The sequence below is a fragment of the Salvelinus namaycush genome, chromosome 14 (assembly GCF_016432855.1).
Source record: "Salvelinus namaycush isolate Seneca chromosome 14, SaNama_1.0, whole genome shotgun sequence".
NCBI lineage: Eukaryota > Metazoa > Chordata > Actinopteri > Salmoniformes > Salmonidae > Salvelinus > Salvelinus namaycush.
Genome location: NC_052320.1, coordinates 24,213,051 through 24,233,180, shown reverse-complemented (window position 1 = coordinate 24,233,180; position 20,130 = coordinate 24,213,051). Strand labels below are relative to the sequence as shown.

The 20,130-nt window shown below is 43.1% G+C and overlaps 1 protein-coding gene across 1 annotated transcript in view; it reads right to left on the bottom strand.

Moving 5' to 3' along the window:
- Window positions 1–20,130, bottom strand: part of ctnnbip1 (catenin, beta interacting protein 1) — a 29,077-nt gene extending 8,947 nt beyond the window's left edge. Inside the window, exons 1-3 of the mRNA XM_039008260.1 lie at window positions 20,005–20,130; window positions 10,288–10,402; window positions 9,669–9,759 (exon numbers count right to left, since the gene is read on the bottom strand). Of these exons, the coding sequence (XP_038864188.1) occupies window positions 9,669–9,759; window positions 10,288–10,383 (187 nt within the window). The 5' untranslated portion in view covers window positions 10,384–10,402; window positions 20,005–20,130. The remainder of the gene's footprint in view (window positions 1–9,668; window positions 9,760–10,287; window positions 10,403–20,004) is intronic.

Genomic DNA, 20,130 nt, shown 5'->3' with positions numbered 1-20,130 from the left:
AAAAGACTCATTGATTGTGTCATGTTTTTGGGTAAACACTGTCCACAAATTAGTGGATTCGGCTATTTCAGCCACACCTGTTGCTAACAGGTGTATAAAATCGAGCACACAGCCATGCAATCGCCATAGACAAATATTGGTAATAGAATAGAATAGAACGGAAGCAACGTCAGAACAAGAACTGTTTGTCGGGAGCTTCATGTAATGGGTTTCCTTGGCCGAGCAGACGCACACAAATCTAAGATCACCATGCGCAATGCCAAGCGTCGGCTGGAGTGGTGTAAAGCTCGCCGCCTCGAGTGAAGAATCCCGCTTCACCATCTGGCAGTCCGATGGACAAATCCGGGTTTGGCAGATGCCAGGAGAACGCTACCTGCCGGGATGCATAGTGCCAACTGTAAAGTTTGGTGGAGGAGGAATAATGGTCTGGGGCTGTTTTTCATGGTTCGGGCTAGGCCCCTTAGTTCCAGTGAAGTCAAATCTAAACACTACAACATACAATGACATTCTAGACGACTCTGCGCTTCCAACTCTGTGGCAACAGTTTGGGGAAAGGCCTTTCCTGTTTCAGCATGACAATGCCCCCATACACAAAGCGAGGTCCATACAGAAATGGTTTGTCGAGATTGATGTGAAAGAACGTGACTGGCCTGCATAGAGCCCTGACCACAACCCCATCGAACACCTTTGGGATGAATTGGAACACCGACTGCGAGCCAGGCCTAATCGCCCAACATCAGTGCCCAACCTCCGTACTCCATATCAATGCCCATGATTTTGGAATGAGATGTTCAACAAGCAGGTGTCCACATACTTTTGGTAATGTAGTGTACTTGCTCTGAAGACTATGAAAGAATGGGAAAGGATTGGATAAGGTGTAGGCTAATTAATTTGACATATTTACATACATCTTACATTGATTTATCTAACAAAATAATAAAGATATTACATGTTTCTAAATGTAAAGTTAAATGTAGAGTTATGATCAGCGAATGGAGGGCCAGTGTCCCCTCAGTCTCTCTCCCCCCTACTTTCTCTCTCATAAGATGGCATCTGCCCAGTGTCAGGTGTTCAACGCTAGCTACTAAATGACCATCCCCACTGTGTCCGTCCTTGGAAACAGGCCTGTTCTGAAAGCACCTGCAGGCTATGACCTCCTTCCCCTCCCAACATACGTCAACATTTGTCAGAGACTAAACAAAGCGTGCCACACATCAAAAGGTTACTACAGCCCAGAGCAAGAATAAATAAAAACATAATTTTTAACTAAATGTACAAACGTAATATCGATTGAAGTCAGAGCTCTTAAGAAACATATTGCAGTTAGAGTGCAGTATGCTGCAATTACTGTGTCCAAAATACCACAGTCGACTGCAGTTACTGCATTTCTACTGCTGTTTCTAAACTGAAATGTTTTTGTAAGGGAGATGGTGCAATGTTTCAGTTGACGTCTTGCTGGTCAGAGTGACAGACAGGGCTCAAACCCAGGTCTCCTGTGCACCACCAGACTGTATTTATTTGGTGCTATATTTGTCCTATTTTAAGTGTGTATTAATAAGCATGTGTGAATTGGAAATTGTTTTTTTTTTCTTCTTCGAACTAGCTAGCTTTCAGTTACTTGCCCAACGCTATAACCGCTAGGCTACCTCCCGCCCTTATGTATATAGCATGTGAGGAGTGTGGCATGTGAGGAGCCGAAAGCAAAACCGACCAGTCCTGTCCCCACTAAGCAAAGAAATAACTACCTCCTTGCAAATGAAAAGACAAAATGAGCAACACTTTGCCATAGAAACCTCTGTGTACAGTTCTGGGTCGCTCTTCTTGAAGCGGACATTTTGTACAAGTATGACGGAAGAGCTTTGCCAAAAAATTTGCAACATGCTATAGCCTTTGTGACACAAATATTCTACATGACGTACTGCGTCTTTTTAGATAGATATTAGACCCATTTGTTTAGGCCTTCACTAACACATTGACTAATTACATGGTTTCTTCATATTTACAAAATATTAAAAAGCTATTTATTCATCTACACATATGACTTGTTCAAATATCCTCATGCTCTAAAAGGAGAAACATTTTAATATGCGGTCTACGTGTCTGAAACGTAATCTCGTTTCACTCTCCGGACAAGCACACCCCATGTCAGCCCGCTAAGCTCAAGCATTAGCTGAAGGAGTTTCCAGGTCTCAAGCAAGTGTTACTCATCACGCAAGCGTGGTTCACCAAACCACCTTGTTACATGAGGTCGCAGACAAGCTGACCAAATCATGACTGTGTTATTAGTGCAGAGATAACAATCTGTGCAAGCCGAGAGGATAAAGACATGGAATCCCCCGCAGAAACTCCAGTGGGGTTAAGAGGCGTTGAGATAGAGGCTTGCATGTGGTCAGTAGGTCATACACAACACCCACGGTAGCCATTTTCTCATCGCATGCAATAAGGCCCGAGGAGGTATGGTATATTGCCAACATACCACGGCTAAGGGCTGTTCTTACGCATAATGCAGCGCGGAGTGACTGGACACAGCCCTTAGCCGTGGTATGTTGGCCATATACTACAAACCCCCGAGGTGCCTTATTGCTATTATAAACTGGTTACCAACGTAATTAGAGCAGTAAAAATAAATATTTTGTCATACCCGTGGTATACGGGTATGATATACCACGGCTGTCAGCTAATCAGCATTCAGGGCTCGAACCACCCAGTTTATAAAGTCTGATATACCACAGCTTCCAGCCAATCAGCATCCAAGATGCAAACTACCCAGTTTATAATGGAGTAGAGTTGTTATTTATTGCAATATTGAATGGGGCAACTCCTTGCAGTAATTTACTTCCCCCAGGCTGGCTATTTTGTGTCAGAATGCTCACCATACTTGATGGAGACTTCTGCTTGCTTCTACACCTGCATTGCTTGCTGTTTGGGGTTTTAGGCTGGGTTTCTGTACAGCACTTTGAGATATCAGCTGATGTAAGAAGGGCTTTATAAATACATTTGATTTGATGGAGACTAGATTTATTGCAATATTGAGGAAACTCCCTTTGTATCATTAAGGGTAGTCATTTGGTGGTGGCTCACAATATGTGAAAATCCTCAATGTTTAAGTCTGAATACCAGCAAAAAGGTGCGATGCGTCCACACAAAAAGATGTTGCATAAAGCTCACTTCCTAAAAAAATACAAGAAATTGGTCTGAAGACCAAGATGAAGAATTGCATTCTTGCTATTGGTTACTGGATTACTGTTTATCCTGGTCCATGGACTACAGTCAGGGTAAAGAACTATAACTCTAAGGTCTAAAATAACGTACTAAGCTGCTCATTAAGACTGCATGGGTTGCGTTCAGTAGAGCCAAACGGGAAAACAGTATGGAAACGGAAGAGGTAGTTTTACTACCTTTTTAAAACCTTTATTTAACTAGGCAAGTCAGTTAAGAACAAATTCTTATTTTCAATGATGGGCTAGGAAGAAAACCTATCTAATAAGAATGCTCCTTTCCTGTCCTTTTGCATCAAATGACCGTGAATCTGACTCCAAATTATGGTTACTTTCTAGGTTAACAGTCATGTTTATTCAAGATAATTATGCAAAATGAAGGGAGTGTCCAGCAGCAGGGTCCTTTAAGCCCTTGGGCCTGATTTAATGAGTTAGCCCTTAAAGCTTTGACTCAGGACAAAATAACTACATATACACAGCACACAGTCTTCATCCACCAGCTTCCGCTCTGAGACAGAATATCATCAGTGTTTCAGAGTTTCATCTGAAAAAATTCACAGCATCAGGAGCAACATTCCTCTCAGGCCTGATTAAAATAGCATAACATCCTATTTTGCATATATGCTAATCTGCCAATTAAAACCACCTGAAATGCAAATTCATTGACCCAGTCGCTAAAAGAAACATGACTAACAGCATATGCACCAGTTCCCTCTTACCTCTGACAGTGCATGCTCTGAAATAAATGTGATGATTTCTAATCAAGATCTCTCTGTGTTTAGGCAATATTTCCAAACCGAGCATGACAAAGAGTGAAAAGCATTACGATGCCCGAGACACTCGCAAATGCATTCCAGTGCACTTGTCTAGAAAATTCTCACATACAAGCTTTTTTGATGCACATCAAAGGATGAGGGGACAGAGAGAGAAAGAGCAAGGGGGGGAGCATAGACTATCAGGTAAACAGAGGCCTCACTCTGTGACAGTGTCCTATTCTGCTGCCACTGGCATCAATTCACAAACAGTTCACTGTTGCCTGTTCAAAACTTGCTTTCCTTTATGCCGTTCTCATTAACGCCAGCAGCAGAACCATTTCAGTCTTTGGGAGAAACACTTCAGAACTGCACGACACCAATCTCACAGTCCCTATGCTGAATCTGTAGTTGTATAGAAACCGAATAGTGCATCTTGTTCATGATACAACTGCTTGGGGTGGTAAGATGAAGACCAGTCGTCACTATAAAATCACACAATATCCAAACAGAAAAAGTGTTTCATGGTGAACACAAAGCTTCACTTTATACATAAAGCTGTCTACAGGCTATGTCAAGCTTGAGCATCTCTTTATAAAGAAGGACCAAGGAGGAACATTTTCCTACCAATACCCCTTTGTATCACCAAACCCACAATATGATGTACCTACAACAGCAAACTACAGTACTAAATGCTAATAATTCACTAAATGTTTTGATGCTAATTTGCCTCATAAGGTCTCCATTATGTCCTCTGGAGTTTAACTCTACTTTCCGAGCTCTCTTTGGATCAATAAGTCCATGACTGACATATGACACCGTCACTGCAGGACAGTCCTAGACTCACCCCTGAGAGTTCATACCAAACCCCCTGGAGTCAGCAGGTTTCAGATCAGCACCAAGGACCTCATCCTTTTTCAGCTTCAGCTTTTAGTAGCTGGGCAGACGGATTCGGTTTCACTATGCAGTCAGTAAGACACCTTTGGCTCTTTGGATGAAGTCCACCTGACCTCTACAAGTAATCTAGTTGTATGTAGTCCTATGCAGTTTTACATTAGCCCAGTGGTACAGAAAAATCTAGGATAATGGATTATCCATCATTCTTATGGTAACCTAGTAAGTACTGAAACTATATAGGCCTACATGAGGTGGGATGAAATTAAGATAGCTACAAGATGTACCGTATATATATATAAAATGGCACTCGTCCACCAAACCAAGCATGCCAAGAAAAAATATTTTATGTCATACGTTTTGTCTTTTGCCAAAAATGATATAGCTATCCCTCCTTAACCTGTACAAAACCTCTACACTGTTAATGTACGAGGACATTCTCTGCTACTTATCTACCAATGTAGTAATGGGTCCCAGTGGGGCTTTGGCCTGAACTATAACTGGGTGATGAGGCAGACAGAAACAACCTCCCTCTTGGAGATGATGTCACATAAGGCCCGTTTCTGTATTGTACTCTATTGGTAAGTAGGTCAACAGCTTGGTAGGACAGTTATGACATAGCAGAACCTTCACAAAGCATCAGCAGTGCTGGAGGAAAATAGATTTTACAAAGTGCAACCATCTACTAGTTAAAGGAATAGTTCACCCAAAGTACATGTTGGTTTCCTTACCCTGGCTCTCCTAGGTATTGATAGCAACAAGATTTTCCTTTGAGGAATGATTGGGTGCTTAATTACATTTGTCCATACAACTCTGGACTTCCTTCTTAAAATGATATATTGGAGCCACCACACATGAAAGCAGCCTTGTAGCACTGTAGCGTTTATCTAGTGTGATCTTTGGGCTCTGGGGGATATTCGTAAAAGTGATTAAGCCACTATTCTTAGTTTTTATCGCCGCTCTTCCTAATCCCAGTCCTTAAAACAACTCCTAAATGACTAATAATTCATCATACTGAGTGGGTGGCACGCGGCCAATTGACTAACTCTGAATCCCAAATGGCGTCCTATTCCCAATATAGTGCAATATTTTTCACCAGAACACTATGGGCCCTGGTCAAAAGTAGTGCACTATGTAGGGAATAGGGTGCCATTTGGGACTTAGCCTAAATATTTATCTCGTGTGCACCTTTGACGAGTCATGCTAGTGTATAATTGATGAGGCTCGGCTCTTCCCTGAACGAGGCGCGCATTATGGACACAATACGGCTTCCAGATTGAGCTCTGCAAGCTGTAAATTCAAGGGCAAAAAAGGGACATATTGTACAGTAAGGCTCCATACATAGGCCTATTGAGTCCTCCATCTAAAAAAAATGTATTTATATATATATATATATACACACACACACATATATTATATATATATATATATATATATATATATATATATATATACACATACATACACACACTTGAAGTCGGATGTTTACATACACCTTAGCCAAATACATTTAAACTCAAGTTTTTCACAATTCCTGACATTTAATCCTAGTAAAAAGTCCCTGTTTTAGGTCAGTTAGGATCACCACTTTATTTTAAGAATGTAAATAAAGAATTTATTTCATCACATTCCCAGTGGGTCAGAAGTTTACATACACTCAATTAGTATTTGGTAGCATTGCCTTTAAATTGTTTAACTTGAGTCAAACGTTTCGAGTAGACTTCCACAAGCTTCCCACAATAAGTTGGGTGAATTTTGGCCCATTCCTCCTGACAGAGCTGGTGTAACTGAGTCAGGTTTGTAGGCCTCCTTGCTCGCACACGCTTTTTCAGTTCTTCCCACAAATGTTCTATAGGATTGAGGTCTGGACTTTATGATGGCCACTCCAATACCTTGACTTTGTTGTCCTTAAGCCATTTTGCCACAACCTTGGAAGTATGCTTGGGGTCAATGTCCATTTGGAAGACCCATTTGCGACCAAGCTTTAACTTCCTGACTGATGTCTTGAGATGTTTCTTCTATATATCCACATAATTGTCCATCCTCATGATGCCATCTATTTTGTGAAGTGCACCAGTCCCTCATGCAGCAAAGCACCCCCACAACATGATACTGCCACCCCTGTGCTTCACAGTTGGGATGGTGTTCTTCGGCTTGCAAGCCTCCCCCTTTTTCCTCCAAACATAACGATGGTCATTATGGCCAAACAGTTCTATTTTTGTTTCATCAGACCAGAGGACATTTCTCCCAAAAGTACAATCTTTGTCCCCATGTGCAGTTGCAAACCGTAGTTTAGCTTTTTATGGTGGTTTTGGAGCAGTGGCTTCTTCCTTGCCGAACAGCCTTTCAGGTTATGTCGATATAGGACTCTTTTTACTGTGGATATAGACACTTTTGTACCTGTTTCCTCCAGCATCTTCACAAGGTCCTTTGCTGTTGTTCTGGGACTGATTTGCACTTTTCGCACCATCATCTCTAGGAGACAGAACGCGTCTCCTTCCTGAGTGGTATGACGGATGCGTGGTCCCATGGTGTTTATACTTGCGTACTATTGTTTGTACAGATGAACGTGGTACCTTCAGGCATTTGGAAATTTCTCCCAAGGATGAACCAGACGTGGAGGTCTACAATTTCTTTTTCTGAGGTCTTGGCTGATTTCTTTTGATTTTCCCATGTTGTCAAGCAGAGGCACTGAGTTTGAAGGTAGGCTATGAAATACATCCACAGGTACACCTCCAATTGACTCAAATTATGTCAATTAGCCTATCAGAAGCTTCTAAAGCCATGACATCATTTTCTGGAATTTTCCAAGCTGTTTAAAGGCACAGTCAGTTGAAATAAATAAAGTAGGCCCTAACCTATGGATTTCACATGACTGGGCAGGGGTAAAGCCATGGGTGGGCCTTGGAAGGCACAGGCCCACCTACTTGGCAGCCAGGCCCACCCACTGGGGAGCCAGGCCCAGCCAATCAGAATGAGTTTTCCCCTTAAAAGGGCTTTATTACAGACAGACGATCCTGCAGGTGAAGAAGCCGGATGTGAAGGTCCTGGGCTGGAATGGTTACACGTGGTCTGCGGTTGTGAGGCCGGTTGGATGTACTGCCAAATTCTTTTAAAATGACAATGGAGGCAGCTTATGGTAGAGAAAATAACATTCAATTCTCTGGCAACAGCTCTGGTGGACATTCCTGCAGTCAGCATGCCAATTGCGCGCTCCCTCAAAACTTGAGACATCTGTAACATTATGTTGTGTGACAAAACTGCACATTTTAGAGTGGCCTTTTATTGTCCCCAGCACAAGGTGCACCTGTGTAATGACCATGCTGTTTAATCAGCTTCTTGATATGCCACACTTGTCAGGTGGATGGATTATCTTGGCAAAGGAGAAATACTCACTAACAGGGATGTAAAGAAATGTGGGTACAAATGTTGAGAGAAATAAGCTTTTTCTGCATATTTAACATTTCTGGGATTTATTCCAAAAAAAAATTCATGAAACCAACACTTTACATGTTGCTTTTATATTCATGTTGAGTGATGTTGGCCCATGTTGACTCCAATGCTTCCCACAGTTGTGTCAAGTTGGCTGGATGGCCTTTGGGTGGTGAACCATTCTTGATACACACAGGAAACTGTTGAGCATAAAAAAATCCAGCAGCGTTGCAGTTCTTGACACACCCAAACCGGTGCACCTGGCACCTACTACCATAACCCGCACCTAAATCTTTTGTCTTACCCATTGGCACCTAAATCTTTTGACTTGCCCATTCACCCTCAATGGCACAAATACACAATCCACATCTCAAGGCTTAAAAATACTTATTTAACCCATCTCCTCCTCTTCATCAATAAGGTATCATAGCTTTCACCTGGATTCATCTGGTCAGTTCATGTCATTGAAAGAGCAGGTGTGTCTAATGTTTTGTGCACTCAGTGTATATATTTGTTTAATTTTGGCAACACCACTGCAGTTGACCTCGACTTTGAATACCACTGGTCTAGTACAATGCTGCTTCCCAATAGATCATATAAACCAGCTTGTCTTTCACAATAGTCCAGTCCATAAGATCACTACTCTCCAGCAAACAGCAACCACCCAGACAGAGGGAGGGAGATAAGATTCTATTATTTCAGGTACAGTGTCACAGGCAATTTTCTCTGGTTGCCACTGCTGGCCTGAGGCAATAATAAAATATGTGGATAAACTAGGCCCAAGACCCAGCAGGGTCACGGAAGAAGGACAGCAGGGCTTTCAAGGCTCCAGTCACAGCCCGTTTTGAGATTCAGCCTGGAAGGCAACTGATAAGTCTGGTCAAATCAAGAGGACCTCATCAATGCATTTGTTTGCTCCTTGTAGTACAGGCACCAGCAGTCAGTGACATCCATCAACCAACCAAGTTCTTATTTCTATTGACTTGGCGCCCTCTTGTGTTGATGTGTGTACCGGCAAGAGCGAGAGAGGCTCCATAACGTCTTGCGCCTTGCTGAGCGACTCATGTACAGTGGATATTACTTTATTCCACCAATTAAGTGTCTACAAACAATTTCCCCAAATGTGTGCTTGGCAGGGAATAATGACACCTCTGAGTCACTGACAGCTCCACCCAGACAGCCTGTTGGTCTGGTGAGTAATCCATCAAGGTTGGTAGACCAGAGGACACGGGTGTGTTCACTAAGGTTAAACGTTTACAACATTGCAGATAAAAATGTAACCAAACAGAAATTCCAGTTCCACATGACAGACAATAAAATCTGTTCTACATAATGCTTTTCTATCTGCTGTGTGTATGGGTGTGGCTCTTACCCTGGTCTATGTTGTGCTGTGGTAGCTGGCTCATCTGAGCGTTGACCACACCTGCGTAATTCCGTAGAAACGCCTCCTCACTCGGCGTCAGCTGAGAAACAATTCATTAATAACGCATTACATTTTTTTTTATTAGTAATTTTTTACCCCCCTTTTCTCCCCAATCTTGTCTCATTGCTGCAATTCCCCAACAGGCTCGGGAGAGGAAAAGGTAGAGTCATGCATCCTCCGAAACATGACACGCCTAACCGCGCTTCTTTACACCCGCTCGCTTAACCCGGAAGCCAGCTGCACCAATGTGTCGGAGGAAACACCGTTCAACTGACGACCAAAGTCATCCTGCAGGCGCCCGGCCCGCCACAAGGAGTCGCTAGAGCGTGATGAGCCAAGTAAAGTTCCCCCGGCCAAACCCTCCCCTAACCCGGATGACGCTGGGCCAATTGTATGTCGCTCTATGGGACTCCTGGTCACGGCCGGTAATGACACAGCCTGAGATTGAACCCCAGGCTGTAGTGACGCCGCACATAAAAATGAATCAATTATTTATAACCACAAGAGCTTTGAAATTGATAATGCACCAAATATCTATGCTACTAATACAATATATGGGTATACGTACATTTGATCCCATCTTCTTCAGCATGAGCAGGACCCGCACCTTTTGCTGGACGTACATCTCTTCAGGAGACTTCCCTGGGGCCTCCTCACGGTTCATCCCCCCTGCTCCTGTAGCTCTGAGACACAAAGTACATTTTTAGAAAGTGAAAGGCATCCTCCAGCTATTGTTTTTACTTTCCTGTTGAAAAGCAATATCCCAAGTATAAATAGAGTAATGTAAACTCATTTAATAGTGTTTTCTTAGAAAGCTGCAAACTACAAGGAGTAGTTCATTCAAGGAGATGGGCAGGTGGTCTGATGTTATGCCGACCCCCCTATTTAAAACCACTGAGAGCGGGTCAATGATGATGCTGAAAGTCAAGGCCTATCCTGGGCTAACGCTGAATCCCAACTGACACTCTATGCCCTACATAGTGCACTATGTAGGGAATAGGATGCATCCTAAATGGAACCCTAAGTCAGTGCAGGTTGGTACGTCACAGTAGAAACAGCTCTCATTAATATTGCATGGGAGTTTTCACAGAGCTCCCTTTCTCGCCTCTGCTTGCTCCCTCCATCTCTCCCTCTGTTACTAATGACCTATTTTCACAGTCAATCTGCGGAGAGATGGGAAGGGAACAGAGGCGATAAAAAGCCCTTCCATTGCTAATGCAAATGACAAGGGGGATAGGTTCCTTTGTGACAGGCTGCTGCCGATTACAAGATTTGTTGTTGTCGAATTTGATATTTTTCTCGTGGTGCACCAATAAATATTTCCATATTTTCCCAAAAAAGCCTAAAGCTGTTTTCTACGAAGTAGAATACTGAAAAGGAAAGTAAAAAGTGGGATAACCAAGAAGAGGAAGATTAATCCTTTACAAATAAATTCCCCGGGGCTGGGTATCACAGGAGAATCCTATGGGAGACACTGAGTCTGATAGGGTTTCTTTCACATTTGTTGGGCCTCTTCCTATACAAAGGGCTGCTAACACGTTGACAGGCTGTTTGATTTAATCGAAAAGCTGGATCAGCCCCCTTTTTTAGAAGGATGCTGTGGCTGCCGTTAGCTGGGGTGTCATTGAGGGGGACAGACAGACATTGGCAAAAAAACATTGGTCACCTGACCTTAGTTGTATGTGGATAATTTCTACATGGTGGGTGGATTTTATACTCTCTTAGCTGCATGCTGCAAGCAAGCAAAAGGCCTACATTATTTTTTATTTAACTAGGCAGTGGGTTAACTGCCTTGTTCAGGGGCAGAATGACAGATTTTTACATTGTCAGCTCGGGGATTCGATCTAGCAACCTTTCGGTTACTGGCCCAACGCTCTAACCACTAGGCTACCTACACACTTAAAACCCAAAATATCTATGATGCAGTGCAACATAAACGTAAACAAAAGGTGTCAATAGAAGCTATTCATATTGACAGAGAGAGATGGATAGACAGAGAGCCTGCTTTTTACAGAACTCAAAGTGAGAAGCACATTAAAGACGTACACGTTTGGGGAAAATGGGGTTGGGATGGTAGCTCAGAGCCTTAGTGGTGACACGTTTGATCAAATGTCCCTCCCTTGTCCCCCCTCCCCACAAATGGGTCAGCCAGGACTCTGGGAAGGCAGAGGCCTAACAGCCGATGACGCGCAATGCATGATAAAAACACAGACAGCAATATGTCAAATCAAATCAAAGTTTATTGGTCGCATACGCAGATGTTATATACCGGTACAGTAGCTCCAACAGTGCAGTAATACCTAGCAAAAAAACAACACATACATAATTCAGAAAAATAAATAAGTTATATAGGATGAGCCATGAATAGAATACAGTATATACATTGAACAAAAATATAAATGCAACAATTTCAAAAAACGTGTTAGATAATACAAGGAAATCAGTCAATTTAAATAAATAAATTAGGCCCTAATCTATGGATTTCACATGACTGGGCAGGGTCTTTATTACACACAGAAATACTCCTCAGCTTGATATGCCACACCTGTCAGGCGGATGGATTATCGTAGCAAAGTAGAAATGCTCACTAACAGGGATGTAAACAAATTTGTGCCATTTTTTGGGGGGGGAAATAAGCTTTCTCTGTGTATGGAAAATGTTGGGGATCTGTTTTTTTGGCTCATGAAACCAACACTTTACATGTTGCATTTATATTTTTTGTTCAGTATACATATAAAGTGGGTGAAATAGTATGTAAAACATTATTATTGACCAGTGTTCAATGACTATGTATACATAGGGCAGTAGTCTAAGGTGCAGGGTAGAGAACCGGGTGGTAGCCGGATAGAACAGTGACTAAGGTTCAGGGCAAGGTACTGGGCGGAGGTCGGTTAGTGGTGACTTTTTAAGTCTGACGGCCTGGAGATAAAAGCTGCTTCTCAGTCTCTTGGTCCCAGCTTTGATGCATATTCATTGTAGCGGGCGGCAGGTAGCCTAGTGGTTAGAGCATTGGACTAGTAACCGAAAGGTTGCAAGATCGAATCCATGAGCTGACCAGGTAAAAATCTGTCGTTCTGCCCCTGAACAAGGCAGTTAACCCACTGTTCCTAGGATGTCATTGAAAATAAGAATTTGTTCTTAACTGACTTGCCTAGTTAAATAAAGGTAAAGTAAAACCTGTACTGTCACTGACTTCTAGATGGTAGCAGGATGAACAGGCCGTGGCTCGGGTGGCTGAGGTACTTGATGATCTTCTTGGCCTTCCTGTGACACTGGGCGCTGTAGATGTCCTGGAGGGCAGAGAGTGGGCTGACCGCACCACCCTCTGGAGAGCCCTGCGGTTGCGGGCAGTGCAGTTGCCGTGATAGACTGACAGGATTCTCTCAATGGTGCATCTGTAGAAGCTTGTGAGGGTTTTGGGGGACAAACCAATTTTTTTCAGACTCTGAGGTTGAAAAGGCACTGTCGCACCTTCTTCACCACGCTGTCTGTGTGAAAGGAGCATTTCAGGAAGTCAGTGATGTGCACGCTGAGGAACTTGAAGCTTTTGACCCTCTCCACTGCAGCCCATTATTTTCAATGACGGCCTAGGAACAGTGGGTTAACTGCCTTGTTCAGAGGCAGAACGACAGATTTTTACCTGGTCAGCTCAGGGATTTGATCTTGCAACCTTTTGGTTAATAGTCCAACGCTCTAACCACTAGGCTACGCTGACGCCCCATTGCATTGATAAGCAAATATAATCTCAGCAACTGTCCAAACAATAAACCAAACATTGTAGCCTTATTAGAATCCCCCCCAAAATGCATTTTGTTTAAAAGTAATAACTAGTGAAGGCTATTGGTAAAAGCAGCTGCGAGATATATGCTTTTTCTCCTTTTTCTCCGTGACCATGACATTCGGCATATTAAACTGGGATAAAGTTGTAGGTTACACTGGCAAGTAAAGAATATTGGCCAGGGTACATTTAATTATAAATCTGATCATTGCACATTGGGGAGATGTGGGAAGCTAAAAGGCAAGCTCTTTTGCTGTTTTTAGCTAGCTAGCAAGCTGCTAGCGGTGTAGCCTACAGCAAACTGGCAGGCACAAAACGAGGTATAAAACAAACATTCATTACATGTAACTACACTGAACATATGGAAAAGAGAACATTTAAATGAATTCATTAGGCCCTAATCTATGGATTTCACATGACTGGGAATACAGATACGCATCTGTTGGTCACAGAACAGGTAAGGGCGTGGATCAGAAAACCAGTCAGTGCCTGGTGTGACCACCATTTGTCTCATGTAGTGCGACAATCTCCTTAGCATTGAGTTGATCTGGCTGTTGATTGTGGCCTGTGGAATGTTGTCCCACTCCTCTTCAAAGGCTGTGCAAAGTTGCTGGTTATTGTCGGAAACTGGAACACGCTAATCTAGAGCATCCCAAACATGCTCAATGGGTGACATGTATGGTGAGTACGCAGGCCATGGAAGAACTGGGCCATTTTCTAGAATTGTGTACAGATCCTTGCAACATGAGGCCATGCATTATCATGATGAAACATGAGGCGATGGCGGCGGATGACAACGGGCCTCAGGATCTCGTCATGATATCTCTACGCCTTCAAATTGCCATCGATGAAATGTAATTGCGTTCGTTGTCCGTAGCTTATGCCGGCCCATACCATAACCCCACCATGGGGCACTCTGTTCACAACGTTGACAATAGCAAACCGCTTGCCCACACGACACTATACACTCTGTCTGCTATCTACCCGGTACAGTTGAAACCGGGATTAACCCAGGAAGAGCACACTTCTCCAGCCTGCCAGTGGCCATCGAAGGTCAGCATTTGCCCACTGAAGTCAGTTGCGACTCCTAACTGCAGTCAGGTCAAGACCCTGGTGAGGACAACGAGCACGCAGATGAGCTTCCCTGAGACGGTTTCTGACTGTTTTTGCAGAGATTCTTTGGTTGTGCAAACCCACAGTTTCATCAGCTGTCCTGGTGGCTGGTCTCTGACAATCCCGCTGGTGAAGAAGCCGGATGTGGAGGTCTTGGGCTGGCATTGTTACATGTGGTCTGCGGTTGTGAGGCAGGTTGGACGTACTGACAAATGATCTAAAATGACAATGGAGGCAGCTTACGGTAGAGAAATTAACATTCAATTATCTGGCAACAGCTCTGGTGGACATTCCTGCAGTCAGCATACCAATTGCACGCTCCCTCAAAACTTGACACATCGGTGGCATTGTGTTGTGACAAAACTGCACATTTTAGAGTGGCCTTTTGTCCCCAGCTCAAGGTGCACCTGTGTAATGATCATGCTGTTTAAATAAGCTTATTGATGTGCTACATGCGTCAGGTGGGTGGATTATCTTGGCAAAGGAGAAATGTTCACTAACAGGGATGTAAACAAATTTGTGCACAAAATCATATGGGAAATTTCAGGGAACTTTTATTTCAGTTGATGAAACATGGGACCAACACTTTACATGTTGTGTATATATTGTTGTTCAGTATATTATTAAAATATGCAGTTGGTTTTCATTGAAATGAGCTAACAATGGTCCTGTTTTAAATGGGATTCTTCTTTGCTTTTACCACAAACATTAAGAAAACAACAGGAAAATCTCTGCTAGCAGATACCCATAGACTGTTCATCTGACTCTGGGGGAAGTAGATAAAGGGCCTCATTTCGAAAATCCCGAAGCATCCCTTTAATGGACAGGCTAATTCTGTGGTAAATGAAGACTGATCCACAAGGGGTGCTCAGAGCAACGGGGTTAATAACCCAGCCAGACACAATCAAACGCTGCTTTAGGCCCAAACTAATCCTTGTCTCAGTCTCTGTTTGGGCTCTTGTCAGTGTTGCCATGTTTTGCAGCACGGAGCAGGCAGGCACTCCAGGAGGCTAGCTGTCTGAGACTTACTGGGCAGCGCTGTTAAATCTCAGCTTAATATCAGGCATCCTAACAACAATAACAGTAATTGCGTCTCAAATGACACCTTATTCCCTACATAGTGCACTATGTAGGGAATAGGGTGGCATTTGGGACACAACCAGTGCCATCTGAAGTCTGGACTGTCTAGAGCAGCCTAAATGCGTCATAAACAGAGGAATTGCTTCAAGATCCATTTGCGATTATCCATCAAGCATCTTCTGCATGCATACGTGACTGAGTTTGTGTGAGAGACAAGAACACAGCTACTCAGGAGCTTTCTGACACTGCCTACTCCCCTTACACTCAACCCTTAGCTGCCAGGAACCACAGCCAGGGAAGGGACCACAGCCAGGGATTAGTGTGCAATACGATAGGCCTTCGCATGTGACGGGGTCAGGAAGGCCACAGGAAGGCCACGGTGCACCAACCCAATGATGACAAATAGGAGCCCTTTCCACACATCATGTCTGTCCATTTAACCTGTTATTAAAGTCACTCACAATGTCTGATTGTTCAGAAATAGTATGCTTGTACAGTGGGCCTGGGAAAGAAGCCAAATAGGAGCGATAGAATTTGACTTGGGAATTGGCATTGAGTGAAGTTCGGACTCATTCAATAAACCAAATCATGTTGTAGGCAGGGTTGATGGGCAGAAATGGCTTAGCTTGCATTCTCTGAGTTATCTTAGGCCTAAGTCCATCTCATAAGCAATGTGTCAGAAACCAAAGCCCTGTATGCACACTGGCAGCTTGATTGCCAACAACTAGGCCGTTCTCTGCGGCCGAGCAGGTCCAGGCATGGACCAGTAACACATTCACATAGGGCCTAGGCCCTACGGGCCTCTCTTCCATTTGGGAATTGAACAGAGCTGCAGGTCAATTCCAATTGATCAGACAACTTCTCATGAAAATGTTCTCTTAAAATCAGCACTTGATCACCAACCCCTGCTTGTTGTAACAATTCCTTCTATGGTTGTGAAAACAAGCCCTATGTAGCACATCAAGGAAATTGCTTTCATAAAATGCAGGCTTGTTTTGAAAAACGACCTCAACTGGAGAGGGTCATACGATGTAGGCCAGGCTGTGGAGGGCTCCATCTAGGCCAGGGATGGGCAACTTTGATGGGGGTGGGGTAAAAAAAAAAAAACTTAACTCTTCATGAGGGGCCGCAGTGGCGTGGGTCTGCGTACCCACATCCCCACCTGCGTACCCACATCCCCAGCAAATATTTTCGGGCGGCCACCCTCGTGACAGCAAAGAGGAACATTATACGTTTTAAAGTAAATTTCATGCAATTCTGCACATTTTGTCATGTGGCATAGAGAAAATGTGACAGTTTTAAAGCAAGTTTGCTGCAATTGTACACATTTTGCTATGGGGCAGAGAAGATTTAGCAATTTTATAACTCATTTCATTTACATTTTACATTTAAGTCATTTAGCAGACGCTCTTATCCAGAGCGACTTACAAATTTCATGCAATTCTACTCATTTTGTCATGGTGTGGAGAGAAAAATGTGCTGTTCTTAATATAGTAACCAATGATCAGTGGGCCCCACCCCGGTCGATAACTCGACCATGCTACTAGTTTAGATAGTTGGCCCCTAGACTAACTTACCAATCTAAAAAAAAAAATGCTGATTGAGTGACTGCTGATGCACAACCAAATTTCAAAATAGCACCTTGTGTATTCTAACTCTCAACAGTAAGTTGAGACCCCGACTGAGTTCCACGCAAAAAAAGATATACCTATTGTTTATTTGTTTGGTGAAATTGGTCTGCGGCCTACAAAAGGGGGGCCGCATGTGGCCCATGAGCCACCAATTGCCCATCCCTGATCTAGGCTACTGTATATCTGCAGCAGGCTGCTTTTGTGACTACTGGCTAGGCTACCTCTTCACATTTGCAGTCCAACAACAATGGCCACAGTATTTGAAGACAATGGTGATGAACTGGATTGTGAAAATATGACTGATAAGTAGGTCATGTCTTGTTATCACCATGTGAGGCATAAATTCATATAATTCTACAAAATTATATCATTATGACTAAGTCTGTGTTGATAAGCTAAGTGGAAGGGCCTACAAACAGCAGCAAACTAGAAATATTGTGTGTCAACTTGACTAATTAATGTGACTGTGTCAATTAACCTGAGTAAAAATTTGCCCGCCCTTTTTCCATGATTGCTTTTTGATTTGATTTATTAGGATCCCCATTAGCAGACGCCAATGGCGACAGCTAGTCTTACTGAGGTCTGACACATAACGAAAAATAAATCACAGACAAAATACTTTACAATTTCCATACATGTAAAAACATCAACATGTAGTGTCTGTGCATCTACCAGTTACACATACGTCAGTACATACTGCATACACACAAGTTGGTCTTCATCAAATAAAGAATTTCAGAGACGAAGTAGGACTACTGCATTACGAAATACAATGCAAAGCTTTGTCCTCTTGCTCTAAACAACCTCTAAGGAATTGAGACAGAAGTGGCAGCAGTAATCTGGTCCCACTGGGACAAGGCTGTGAGATCTGAAAGAGCCAAAGATGTCTGGCACCTATTAAACAATGATATAGATAAATAATAAAATAATTTCTGCAAATCAGTGCCAGCTCTACAAAAGGAATGGCATAGACTATTACTGCCATGGTAAGATCTGGGCTGATACTACCAGTATTAGAGAAGACATTTTAGGGGGAAATGACAGCAACAGGACAATTTGAACCAACCACCCAGTTACACTGAAAAGGCATCTGCTGCATACAGTCTACTAGGTCGAAGCATCATCCTCCTAGTTCAGTACTTTCAGCAAGTCCAACACCTTATGGTGGTGGACTGAGGCCACTGTCCATTTTACACTAGGTTTGGTGTTGTATGTAGGAGTAGCCTACTCGTACTTGATAACAGCACCTGCCCTGGCATAATGAGGAGAGGGGGGGGTAGGGTCGAGAGGGAGGGTAGGGCAAGGGTCCTAATCTGGTTCCAAACCCCAGACACACAGGGGAATGTGCAGACTAAGAGAGCCATACGGTTCAACCAAGTTCACACATTTCCAGGAGAATCTCAAGCCCCTGTCCGTAGCCTGCCCTAACACCCACTCCCTACACCACTCGTCAATGCTCCACTGCAGGCAATATGCCAGCTTCACAGCTGAATGTGTTGTCAGCCATCTGCCAGTTGGGGAAATAAGACCTTGCAAGGCTGAGCACAATGCTCTCATGGGTGTGGAGAGAGACTAAAATAGCCTAGAGAAGTCAATGTGATGAGGTTTTGGAAGTAGAAGAGGTAGCCTAGCTAGGTAGAGCGCTTTATTTTTTAAATGCCCCAACAAAACATTATTACTGTTGGCTATTATATTATTGAAAATAATGTGGAAAAAGGACAATTTCATTTATTACAATAGGGTTGACTGTATATACACAAATAGGTTGAACATTAAAGTCAGTCACTCTTATTATTTTAATTATGTTTCAAATATAACAACTCATACCCAACACATCCCTAGTTTTTGTTCGATTCAAGACCCCTTGTTTGATATCAGGACGTATATCACTGATAACGTTACGTCCGGAATGTTGAAACATTCAAACAATAAGCTCCAACAGACGAGGCGAAGCGAGAGGGTTTACTCTGCCCAAAATCTGTCCACGAAAAATAGACCACGAAGTGAGTCAACAAAAAATGTAATTGCTAATTTGTTACGTGAGGCTTATTCGATAGAATATATCTCCTCAATATAATAGATCATCTTTGGCTATAAGAAATGTCTAGAGGAAATCACAGAAAACTCCTAAGTTCCATTTTCCTGATAGGGATAACGTAAATGTTTTGTACACATGGTATTGGGTGTAAAACGAACACTACAATGGTTATAGCTAGCTATTAGTTACTTGGTTGTTACTGTTGCAGCATACCAAGTGTAACATTGTAGCTTGTTAGCGAGCTAGCCAGCAATCACTCAACGCCGTTTCCTGTCTCCCAGTATAGCTTGGTCGGTTGCTATTAACTGACGAAGTCGTGGATCGTTGCAAATCCCCTCATGCAAACCTGGACTGAAAGCATTGGAAATATATTACGAAACCCACACTACTTACTAACGTGCAAACTTGACATATGTCTGTAACAACAGAGCTTCCATTTGCCACCAAATAATGCTAATAGCACTAGGCTCGAGACAAAAGCCTTGTGAATGAAGTTCCTATGCTATGGGGGGTGCAATTCCATCCAGGTACCGCTAGCCGATTGTAAGTATTCAACGGAGTAAATGCAATATTTCTAACAATACAACGTCCCCCAAACTCGTAGGAGAAATACCCGACGTCAAAACATTTTACATTTGAGCTTACCCCTCCTGGTCCAGTTTTCCTTTCTTCTGTGTTTTATTTTAATGGTGTGTTGTTTTACGAAGGCGTCCTGTTCCGGGGTCACATCCCTCCAGTTGGGAATCTAGTGTAAACCCTCCAGTTGGAGCT